Here is a 13042-nt window from a genome sequence, read left to right as displayed (position 1 = left end):
AAATCCTATTATTTAAAAGTGTTTTTTATCTGTAACATATTCATTGGAGTGGTCAAATTTGACAGGTTACATATGAGAAGCATAAGCCCCGCATAAAGTTAGTTGTCATTTCATTTGGAGCGGTTTTAAGCTTGATGTCTTTTTGAATCATTCTTTATCATAGAGCTATATAGCTCTATCTATGGACTTTATTTACAAGTGTACGAAGTGTACCCAAGTGTGACGTCAGATGAAACTTTTAATCTTTCCCCTGCCCGACTGAGGGGGCGCTATACAAGGGGACTGTTAAAAAACAAGTGTGTCAGAATGTTGTTCGTGAAAACAGGTGTCCGAATGAGAAAGTTATGAAAGCTACACTCTCGCTCGTTGCGATAACGTACACCCTCCTGCCGACGGCGGAGCCGGAGGGTTACGAGTCACTCCCATTCGATGCAGGGTGAAATGGTCAAACACGTACAATAGAACCTGGGAATATAGAACCTGGGAAATTTGTGACTGTTTCGCTCCCGGAATCTGGTAAGTTGTTGTCATTTTTTTCAAAATATTTTCTCAATTGTGTTTTTGAATGTTATTCATTAGACATTGAGGATTAAGTTCGTGTTCATAGAATTTGTGTCATTATTTTTTAAAGTGGTAAAAAATTAGCAAATCAGTTGACTAAAATATTTCGCCCTGCATCGAATGGCAGTGACTCGTAACCCTCCGGTTACGCCGTCGGCAGGAGGGTTACGTTATCGCAACTACACTCTCGCACAGTGCGCACGCCTTTTAATATTGGGTCTATGGACGGCGGAAGTGGATTCTTGGTGGTAAGTTTCGAACAAATCAATTGAAACCCCCTTTAATTTATATTCTACTGAATGTTTGGTGTCGCTTTTGAAAGTTCTAAAACGGAAATTGCCCGAGTCGGCCAAATGCACTCGCATGCTTGCAGGAGAATGCAGGCCTGAAATTCAATTACTTCAGAATAAACTTTCAAAAACGCTTTATTATTTTGGTTGTATTGTTTCCTGCCAGCACAGACTGAGCAAAGCCCCCCCCCCCCCCCCCCCCCGCGGCACCCTACTGCTGGACGAAACTCGTCTTCATCTAGAAATATTATGGCAAAACTGTAATGAAGCCAGTCATGAATGGATATCGAGTTTCATCATGAAGCCGAACCGTTCTAGCCTTCGTTCTCATTTTAATTTAACCTACCATCATTTTTCAAAGTGTCGTCGACGTAGAAGTGCCCTCTCAAGTCATCCCGTAGACTTGATTTCAAGCCTGAAACTTATTTCAAGCATGAACTGCGGTTATTTCTCTGCAGCCATGCACGCAGAATTCCCCCGCAGATTTGCTATTTCATTTGCTGTTCAGCCAATAATGTAGGCTACGGCCGGCTATCAGCAGGACGACTATAATTCACGATCCCCCAGTGTTGGAACGAAGTGTAAGATAAAGCCCCGATTTGACCAAGGTTGTCAATTTGCTGGAACAACGCATGTTGTTCACTTTTTGCAAATGTAAATGACACAGAAAAACGGGGCTTCCAAATTACACAAAAACACGTACCCACTCTGGCTTCAGTACTAATATTCAAAATGTGCACACATTGTTTTGGTTTCGTTACGCTAATAACGGAGGGAGCCGCTACTTGTACTTTGTATACATGTACTTTTATACACGCCATGACATGTACAATTAACATAACCGTGAAGAGTGATTGTGTCCAATAATACAGCGTTGGGGTTCAATGCCAAGTTCACATCGCATGCGTAGAGCCTTCCGTAAAACCGCAATAGTTTTCTTTTCGGTGGTTTATTTCATTAATTGTGTTTTATATGTTGATTTATTTTCAACCGACCATGATCTCCTACCCTAAATCTCGACACTTTGAGTACAACTGTTCGAGAAAACCATAATTTTGTCTTCCCCCCATGAGATGACGCACACCATAAGTTAATGTTGTCCTATTCAATCGACACATAAATACAACACGGATGTATATGCATTTGATTTGGGTGATCCGGAGGGTGTGTGTTCGTTTACGAGGGGACGAATGCACACTAAACTGTAACCAAACATAAACATATGCCTCTACTCCCTGCCTCTAGCACACCCACCCTTCGATCACTTAGTACCTTTTTGGAAAGTTGCTGAAAGTTTGCAATTAAAATGTTTTTTTTGTTTTTTTGTTTTTTACATTTAAAGGCAGTGGACACACTTGGAATTTACTAAAATTAAAAAATTGTAAGCACAAAAACTTACTTGGTAACAAGCAATGGAGAGAGCTGTTGATATAGTATAAAACATTGTTAGAAACGGCTCCCTCTCTAGTAACGGTTTTTTCGAGAGAGAAAGAAGTAATTTTCCACTAAAATATTTGAATTCGATTTCGGGACCTCAGAATTAGATTTCGAGGACCCGAACTCAAGCATGATCGAAAGCACACAAGTTCGTGTAAAAAGAGTGTTTTTCTTCCATTGTTATCTCTCAACTTCGACGACCAATTGAGTTATAAATTTCACAGGTTTGTTATTTTGTGCATAATGTTGAGATACACCAAGTTGCTGGTCTTTGACAATTGGCAAAGGTGTCCACTGTCCAGTGTCTTTAAGTACACATTTTGTAGTATGTTTATTACATTTAATGTTATTTTAGCAGTCATAATTTTGTTTAATATGTTTATTTATTTGTTAGAAATTATTTTTAGAAAAATAAATGTAGTTTTAGAAAGACGTATATATACCAAGAATACACAACGTGTTGTATTTGTAGATTATGTACATGTAAATGCAAGCACACATTTCGTCGGTGTTTTCAAATATATCATACATAGTGATTCGTGGAAATCGTTGTGTTTTCATTAGGGTTTATGTTCAAATTTGCTGGCGTGTCTTGACTTGCAAACTAATGTAAATGACACAGAAAACATTAGGGCTTCCAAAAATACTGGGCTCCCTCTGAAGTAAAGTCGTTTTCGAGAAAGATGTTATTTCTCACTAAAATATTTGAATTTGATTTCGAGGTCCCGAAATCAAGCATCTTAAAGCATACAACTTCGTGTGACAACGGGTGTTTTTTTCTTTCATTAATAATAATATCTCGCGACGACCGATCGAGTAATAATTTTCTCAGATTGACTTTTATTTTATGCATATGTTGAGATACACCAATGAGAAGACTGGTCTTTGACAATTACCCAAGGTGTCCAGCGTTTTTACACACTTTTTAATATGTTTATTACTTAGTATGTTATTTTAGCAGGCATGTTATAAATTATTTTTAGAAAACAAAATTGTTCTAGAGTGACGTAAACCAGGACTACACATCATGTTGTAGATTATGTATACATGTTAATGCAAGCACACATTTCGGTGTTTTCAAAAAGCCATTCATCACCAAATAGTGATTCCGTAGAAGTTGTTTTGTTTTCTTTTGGGTTTATGGGGGTCAAGCAATGAGTGTGTAATTATGCACAATGTGAGGGTTATGTGCTTGAACTTGAGGAGACTTGACAAATAAACTGTTTGTGATCAAACCATGAGATGTATTTTGCGCGTGGATCCGTGTAAAGCAAATGGTGGCAATGTGTGGGTGTGTGTGTGGGGGGGGGGGGGTAGGCCTGCATAAATTAATTCTATTAATCTTTTTATTTTCCCTCGGGGGAAACCTCTCAGTTAAACACTGTTTTTCAGAGGTGCCCAGCAACTACCAGGCACAGTCAACATTTAGAAATTGAATTCATATAAAAAATATATATTTATAAAAAAACTAATTGGTTAAGAGCATTATTAAAAAATAGAAACTCCGCAAACGTTTAAATGAAGACTACGGACATATATATGACAACAGCACACAATCTTTACAACAAGCAAAATAAACAACAACGAGAAAGGTTACAAATCTGGGCCAGCCACGAAAAGTACCACATGCCCCATTTAAAATTCGAATGTACAGCACTTTTAAACTTCCTTTAGGATTCCACAGGATTCTTTAGTGTATTAAAGCCATTATACACTTTCGGTAAACAGTATTGTCCAAGTCCCACACTTCGTGTATCACGACTTATATATAAAATAACAAACCTGTGAAAATTTAGGCTCAATCGGTCATCGGAGCAGGGAGAAAATAAGTGGAAAACCCACTCAGTTTCCGCACGTTTCTCCGTGTCATGACATGTATTTACTATAAATCCGTAATTCTCGTTGTCGAGAATTGATAATTGTTTTAATGTTTTCTAAAAAAGTAAAGCATTTCATGGAGTAATATTTCAAGAGAAGTCTTTCACCATAACCTTCTCCATGCCTTCTGTAAACCCTGTAAATTATTTGTAAATCTGTGAACTTTTTTGTTTTTGTCTGTACCGAAAGTGTATAATGGCTTTAGGGGGAGTTGATTTAATGAATGGATCTTTAAGACTTTAATAAAGAAAGACTCTGATAAGGTCGAAAGTTCAGGCCGTTATTATTTTGAGGGGGAATTAACCATTTATGGTGTCCTTTCAGTTGGTAATAGTTGCAACATCTAGCTCTCGGGTGTATTCTCATAAGAGAAAAACGACACATTGTTTGTGCATTCTCAGCCATTAACGGAGCTCTGAAAAGATGTTTTGTTGTCTGGATCGTCGGATTGGGAAGAAGTTTGTCATTCATAGGACTCTCGGCCGGCGGATTAGCAGAGAGTAATTGAAAAGATGTTTGGTACATGTAGTCTGAATTGTAGGAATTACAGGGGTTCGCGAAGAGAGGTTGATGATGTCACTTAAGTGTTTGATACTGATGGTACTACATCTATACGTCTGGGAAAATGTCCAATGTTTCAAGAGTTCACGTGACCGCCGAGGAGCGGAGACTAGCGCTGATGGGGTATCATGCTGTGAATGGCGCTCAGTTTGGACGTATTGTCAGATATATACTAGCCAATTGCGACCCGGACGGACCCATTGCAGAGATATATTTGCATCGAGATAACGAAAGGTTGCGGCGAAGAGTTCGAGACATGATCAAGCGTGATTTAAACAGGTGAGAATAATATGACTTTGAATCTGTATCTATATTATATGCATCAGGTTCGAGATTTCTACCTCCATCATGGAGTCCATGGTTCGAGGTAGCCATAATGCACCATACTGTCAGACACTTCGTACCTTCGGGACACTTCGTACCTTCGGGACACTTGTCCTTTCCGGAAATGTTTTTCTATCTTGATTGGTATCTTTCATAACACATAAATTTAACTAATTATCGGCTAAATGCACAAGCTTGCTCAGGTAACCATGACCTTAACCAAGCTTTGCTTCTTTATGGGTCTCCCACTGTTTCATGAATGTCCATGCTTTATTATTCATTTAATGTAATCTTATCTATCAAACATCTACTTATTTCTTAATTTCCAACTTACATTGCCTGTGATTTGATATTGATTGTGATTTTGATACTGTGGAAATAAACTGATCACTTTCGTACCATAACCATTGGTCACTTTGTACTGTGGGCAGAATACGAAGTGACTATCAGCTGAGTCACTTCGTACCGCCAGCCGAGTCACGTTGTACCTTCCTTAAAATGTTTATTCCTTAAAAAAGTTATTGTTCGTTGAGATACATATAGTAATCTTGTTTATTATGTGAATGTCTTTTTCTAATGTGAAATTAATAGTTTTTATAAGTTAATGTCCGCCAAGGACAACATCAATCGCCCATAATTATTCTTTATAAATATTTTAAAATCAAAACAAAGCAGTCGTCGAAATGGCTCCTTGGTCCCAACAAAATAATAATAATTGGTTTGATTCGTTATTATTTCATAATCATCCGATCACTAAAGCATAAAATAATCATAAACGATGCAGAAATTACAATTTAGTACGAGGTAAATTACGATGTGAGTCTTGTAAGAAGGTACGAAGTGTCTTGTACGAAGGTACGAAGTATCTTGTCAGAAAAACGATATTTTTATTCATAATTTTCCCTATTATATCCTATAGAGTCTTCCCATGTTAATGCAATCAGACGTCCCCGTTTGACCCCGTGGTCGCACCCAAAAACTGCTTGAAATTAAATAAAAGTAACGTCCTGCCTTTAAAAAAGGAAGAATGGGCTTCCCCTTTTTATAGTTGGCCGCCCGACATGTTTTTAAAAACAACCGGTTGAGCTACCCCCCCCCCCCAAAAAAAAAAAAAAAAAAAAAAAAAAAAAAAAGATTGTCAAAATTTATTTGTGTTTTTTTGGAGAAGAAAATAAAATCTTTTTTTATTATAAACTAACCCCAAAATCAATAAGGAAGCGGGTGGGACGCTCAACAATGAATTTGTTTCCTTGTTTTTCCCCTTATACTATTTTAATAGCATTAGGGGGGAAAAGAAGAAACAAAACATTTGTTAGTCAGCTCAGATGTATGTCTTACTGCTGTCGGCGATGCAATCTTTTGTAAATTTCAAATTCAATTTCCAGAATGATCCTATTGACAAATTGTATGTCTATAATCAACAACATTCATTTTGTTGTCATCAATGTGTAGGCTAATTGGTCAGAGAGAAAGAGAAATGCGCTGGATGCCACCTATGAATTTTGCACCAGCTGCAACAGGCCATCAACCCCTCACACGAGCTGCAAGACCACTGTCTCAACCCTGACATCCATTTCTCCAGCCAGCCGCACCAGAGCGCCAACAACTCCTTCCAGCCGCACGACCACTCCTGCCTCAACCCTTCCAGCCAGCCGCACCAGAGCACAAACACCTCCTAGCAACCGCACCAGAGCAGAAACCCCTCCTAGCAACCGCACCAGAGTATCAAAGCCTCCAGCCAGCCGCACCAGAGCACCAACCCCTCCTAGCAACCGCACCAGTGCAGAAACCCCTCCTAGCAACCGCACCAGAGCAAAAACCCCTCCTAGCAACCGTACCAGAGTATCAAAGCCTCCAGCCAGCCGCACCAGAGTACAAACCCCTCCTAGCAACCGCACCAGAGCAGAAACCCCTCCTAGCAACCGCACCAGAGTATCAAAGCCTCCAGCCAGCCGCACCAGAGCAGAAACCCCTCCTAGCAACCGCACCAGAGTATCAAAGCCTCCAGCCAGCCGCACCAGAGCACAAACCCCTCCTAGCAACCCCACCAGAGTATCAAAGCCTCCAGCCAGCCGCACCAGAGCTCAAACCCCTCCTAGCAACCGCACCAGAGCAGAAACCCCTCCTAGCAACCCCACCAGAGTATCAAAGCCTCCAGCCAGCCGCACCAGAGCACCAACCCCTTCTAGCAACCGCACCAGAGCAGAAACCCCTCCTAGCAACCGCACCAGAGTATCAAAGCCTCCACCCAGCCCCACCAGAGCACAAACCCCTCCTAGCAACCGCACCAGAGCAGAAACCCCTCCTAGCAACCCCACCAGAGTATCAAAGCCTCCAGCCAGCCGCACCAGAGCACAAACCCCTCCTAGCAACCGCACCAGAGCAGAAACCCCTCCTAGCAACCCCACCAGAGTATCAAAGCCTCCAGCCAGCCGCACCAGAGTACAAACCCCTCCTAGCAACCGCACCAGAGCAAAAACCCCTCCTAGCAACCGTACCAGAGTATCAAAGCCTCCAGCCAGCCGCACCAGAGTACAAACCCCTCCTAGCAACCGCACCAGAGCAGAAACCCCTCCTAGCAACCGCACCAGAGTATCAAAGCCTCCACCCAGCCCCACCAGAGCACAAACCCCTCCTAGCAACCGCACCAGAGCAGAAACCCCTCCTAGCAACCCCACCAGAGTATCAAAGCCTCCAGCCAGCCGCACCAGAGCACAAACCCCTCCTAGCAACCGCACCAGAGCAGAAACCCCTCCTAGCAACCCCACCAGAGTATCAAAGCCTCCAGCCAGCCGCACCAGAGTACAAACCCCTCCTAGCAACCGCACCAGAGCAAAAACCCCTCCTAGCAACCGTACCAGAGTATCAAAGCCTCCAGCCAGCCGCACCAGAGCACCAACCCCTTCTAGCAACCGCACGACCAGTTATACCTCAACCCATCCAGCCAGAAGCACATCAACAGCTCGCAGACGCACCTTGTCTACCATCACACTATGACGCATTGGCTCAAGATATTCGAGTTGGAAGAAACCATCGTCCACATGATGATGACCCTCAATATGATCTGCATGAAGATATCAAAGAAGGCCACGTACCGTTATACAACAGAAGAACAGCATTGACCCAACATTTAACCAGGACCATGGACTTTTTCACGAATTGCATGTTTTTTTCAACTTCCTCTTCTACCACCACCACTACCACCACTACTACTACCACTACTACTACAACAACTAGATCAAGAACAACAACCAGACCAACAACACCAACAACAACAACAACGACAACAACGACAGCCACATCAACATCAACAACAACCACCACAACAATGGCAGTCACGGCAACGACAGCCACCACCACCCGCATATCAGCCACGTCCACCACCATACTAGCTACAGCCTTTACCGCATAGCCAAAGCCATTACCACTCTAGTAACAGCCATTGCAACATTAGCCACAGAGAGAAAGTGGTATTTTTTGAGAAAGGGGTCATTTTTCACTCAAACAATATCATACCTAAATGGCTTTTTATTATGCATCTGAAAGCACACAAAACTATACACCAATGGTGTTTTTTCGTTCACTATTCTCGGCAAATCCGATGGCCAATTGAGCTGAAATGTTCACAAGATTGTTATTTTTATGCGTTCTGGGATATGTTCACAAGATTGTTATTTTTATGCGTTCTGGGATACACCAATGGAGAATACTAGTCTTTGAAAATTATTACCGAACGTGTCCAGGGGGGGGGGTCGATTTCACAAAGAGATATCGAAAACGTATGGATAGTCCTAAGTTAGGACGAGTAACTCGAAATAAGACTAGTCCCAACTCTTTGTAAAATCCACCCCAGTGCCTTTAATTAGCTTGTATACAATCATGTACAGTGTGTATATACATGTATTTATATATAAACAAATTATTTTATTGTTATGTTTTTAATTTACGCATTTGTATTATTTTATATAGCAAAGCTGCTTGCTTTTGTTCTGTTTTATTTTAAGCCCATGGGCCTACTGTGCATTTTGATGTAGGCCCTAAATGAACAAATAAAAAGCTAGAAGTCAACTTTTGTTTTGTCGATCTGTAAATCTTTGTAATGAATCATAAACAAAATTAACCAAGGTTTAGACTTAATACTTATCTTTGAACACGCTAAGAATGTTAATTGGGTTTACTGTCAAACTCACTGGTCGAGTTGGTCCACTGGTACATCCCTTCCGGAGTCGGAGATTCCCTGTTTGATCCCCGGGCGGGCTTTACAACATGACGTCATTTTTGTGCGAACAAAAAGTTGGAAATCCCTTTAAAGTATTGCTTGATTCCGGAACCTCAAATTATACATCTGAGGTCTAGAAATTAAATTCGTGTAAAATTACGTCTTCCCCGAAAACCATATTACTTCAGAGGGAACAGTTTCTCCAAATGTTTTAAACCATCAACAGCTCTCCATTGCTTATTAACAAGTAAGTTTTTATGCTAACAATTAGTTGGTATGTTCTTGTGTGGTATGGTTGAACGGTCCTCCACTTTACTCGGAGTGAATAATTCGAGTGCCTTGAGCAAGGCTAAGTTTTTGCAAGATGGTAACACTCAAGCTTTAAGGCATGCAATAAACATTTTCTGTTTCCACGTCAAAGCTCGAGTTTTTGCAATCAATACAAAGCCATCAATGCCAAACAAAAACAGTTTGTTTACAAAGTTGTACAAATATTGTTGGAAAAACTAAACAACCAGTTATGGAAAGTATTTTTATTTACATGAACTTGAAAGCTTAGGGCCTACATAAAATGTTGAATTTCGTTTAATAGTACGTGGTCGTCCTTGCCAACCAGCGCGGTTTATTTATGGAAAGTTGAACTCCACCTGCAGTTCAACTATTCGTTTCCAAGTTGAAAGGCAGTGGTGATGCTGTGGAAAGAGACAAAAGTACATCCTGTTAACCAACTGAATAAAATAATAACCATTGGTTCCAGTTATAAGGGCCCTTGGCTACCATTAAACACCATGGCGATCGAATCTTTGAACATTGTTAAATGCAATGGAAATGGAAGGGGGTACATTAGCAATGGGGGACCTTGGAACGCTACGTGGCAGCAGACTTACACGGTAAATGTTTACTGTTGTAGCTCTGAGCATGCGCACGTTAAAGGAAACAACGGATTTACATGGTAAGTCTGCTGCCACCTAGCGTCCTAAAATGGTTTAAAAAGTACACGACGTGCTTCCCCAGAGAGTTTAGAATAGGTACCTGTCTTTATCCTTGCGGATAAAGACAGGTACTTGCTACCATGCTGCTAGGTCCAGTGTTTTCATTGGATAATATGATCATTTGATAAATGCAGTGACCAAAAGCTACCGCACCTTGGTTTGTTTTGATTGGGTCTGAGGTTACCTCGAACGACCAATCGAAACACAGATATAAAAAGGTTAATACTTTCGGTCGTCTGCATCTGTGTCCACGTATGTGTATTGTATACAGTAAATGCATGTGCATGTACTTGCAATATTGTAATGTTTGTGCAGAATTTGACTACGTATCTTTGGGTGCGTTCGTTTAGCTTCCCCGGGTCGATGAAGACCAGGGAATAATATTCGTTCCGTTCCTTTTTGGGGTTGATGAACTGGGCACAGACGAATTTAGCATCTTGACAGGTATGGCCGGTCAAGTCAAAGCCATAGCTGACGTCGTTGAAGACGACTTTACCCTCCATTTCCGAAGAGGGCCATTCTCTTTCAGGCAATGCTTTCTGTATGACGGTGCCAGACAGCTCGTTCTGCCCGTTTTCTCTGCTAGACATCGACACCCTCACTGTCCATATTCCTCGACGGTGTTGACTCCATGGAATTGCCTCCGAATACTTCACTTTCAGCTGCAGAGCAATCTCATTTGCTTTGCCTTGTTTTATGGAAGCTTGTGGCACCTCTGGATTAATCTCATTCACAGTAACATCTGTATGGTATTAGGAATGTCAATTATGTTTTAGTTCCTCATAACTACAGTCAAAACATGAATCCTTTCATTCTCACCACTCTTAAAAACACACGGGTCAGATTATTGACCCACTTCTGGGTCAGGTTAACCAACAAAAAAATGGTTTAAAAAAAGACTAGGATTCTGCATCATTTTGACTCACTTTTAATGGCTTTTTATATATATATATAAACAAACAACAAAACTCGGGTCAGAAGAGATCATTTTGGGGTCAGGCCGCCCAGGAAACTGGTAAAAAAAGAAGAGATTCTGGCTTATATTCTGCGTCATTTTGCCCCGCTTGTTGGGACCCGGACAGGGTTAATTGATCTGGCAGCTGCCTCGATGTCTTTGGAACCTTTTTTTAAAAGTTCCGTTTTGGGGCGGACTTTTTTTTTTTTTTCTTTCTTTTCCCGGGCGACCGTCAACCACCCACCCCCTCCCCTCCCCAAAGTTAAGAAAAAGATAACGTTCACGACGCAAAGAGAACGCATACTATTGGTTGAATGAGCGTGTGTGTATTCTGCATGGAGCAATTCAACCAATAGAATGCGTTCTCTGTCTGGTGTGTTCGTTATCGTTTTCGTTATCACTGCAGTGTAGCGTTCCAAAGCCTCCGATTGTAAGCACGGCCATTCTCTGTACCGTCAGGGGAGAGGTTTCAATGCCCCCCCCCCCCCCATAGTTCACTTGTTATCCATCCCATATAAAATAGAGTCCTTTTTGAGAAATTCAGAAATATTTACAAGTCTCTATTCTCAGATAAACTGGTCTCAAATGCCACTATAGACCTCTTTGATGGTACAGCCATCTTGAATTTTCCCCATCGATATAAATCTTACCAAACCGAGGCTGAAAGATCCCCGGGCGAGCTTTACAACATTGTGACGTCGTTGGAACACGTTGCCTTGGATCGGTCGAGTTGGTCTTTGAAAAGCGTTCTGTAACCGTTTGTTTTAAAATCGGTATGGTTAGAAATATATTGTGAAAGTAGAATACAAAGAATTTTGTTGACTCCAATAAATGGCCGACCGTGTTATTCGACGAGGTAAAACGAAAACCGTGCAATGTTTAGTGATACTTGTGTGGATCACTTTTAAAACATCTTTCTAACCATATGCATTTCATAACAAACGCCTCAAACGCTTTTTGAAGACCAACTCGTCCGATCCAAGGCAGTGTTCCTTTAAGCGAAAAAAAGGAGGAAGTCTCAAAGTATTACGAATCGGTCATGTCAATAACAATTAATGAGCAAATACTAAAACCGCCCAGTCCCTTTGATATGAAGGGACTGTGTCAATGACTGATATGTGAAAGTCTAAAATGGCACAAGTGAATAACAAGTGTGCAGGGGGAAATCTGTCCGCCGGGGATTTCGCCCCCAGCGCCCATGTGGGAACATGGGGGCTGGAGGAGGAGGGTTCAAAAGAGGGCGCTAACAGAGCGCTTACAATGAAATAAAAAACAACCTTGTCACACAAAGTTGTGTGCTTTCAGATGCTTGATTTCGGGACCTCGAAATCTAATTTTGGGGTCTCGAAATCAAATTCGTGGAAAATTACTTCTATTCGAAAACTATGTTCCTTCAGAGGGAGCAGTTTCTCACAATGTTGTTTACCATCAACAGCTCTCCATTGCTTGTTACCAAGTAAGTGTTTATGCTAACAATTAGTTTAAGTGATACCAATTGTGTCCAGTGCCCTTGAACATGATGGGCCTGTGGTAGGTTCTTGTGGGGGTATGGTGGGGTGGGGCGGGGCGGTCATCTACTTGAAACAATACAACAACACGACAACATTTTCAATTCAAAGGATACAATTCATGCAGTACTTGTTTTAATAGCAACAGCACATAATAACAGCACAGCACATAATACGATCATTATATAGGCCGAAAGTCAGCACAATGGATTGCCATACATAGTCGTGACTACAACAAATTATATTGTACAATTACCGAGATAGATGATACTCTCATGGGGTGTTTTGAATTTGACTCAAATTTGATCAAATTGTCT

At 41.2% G+C, this 13042-nt stretch overlaps 1 protein-coding gene across 1 annotated transcript; it reads left to right on the top strand.

Annotated features, from left to right (window-relative positions):
* Nucleotides 1-6624: 6624 nt before the first annotated feature.
* Nucleotides 6625-8791, top strand: LOC117293520 (repetitive proline-rich cell wall protein 2-like; the record flags this gene model as incomplete). The annotated part of the gene is made up of 1 exon (XM_033775869.1): nucleotides 6625-8791. A coding segment is annotated over one exon (1839 nt), but the record flags the coding sequence as incomplete, so codon positions are not given.
* Nucleotides 8792-13042: the final 4251 nt, after the last annotated feature.

This window comes from Asterias rubens, chromosome 8 (genome assembly GCF_902459465.1).
Source record: "Asterias rubens chromosome 8, eAstRub1.3, whole genome shotgun sequence".
Lineage (NCBI taxonomy): Eukaryota > Metazoa > Echinodermata > Asteroidea > Forcipulatida > Asteriidae > Asterias > Asterias rubens.
Note: the sequence above shows the minus strand (reverse complement) of the source record. Positions and strands in the feature narration are given on the sequence as shown.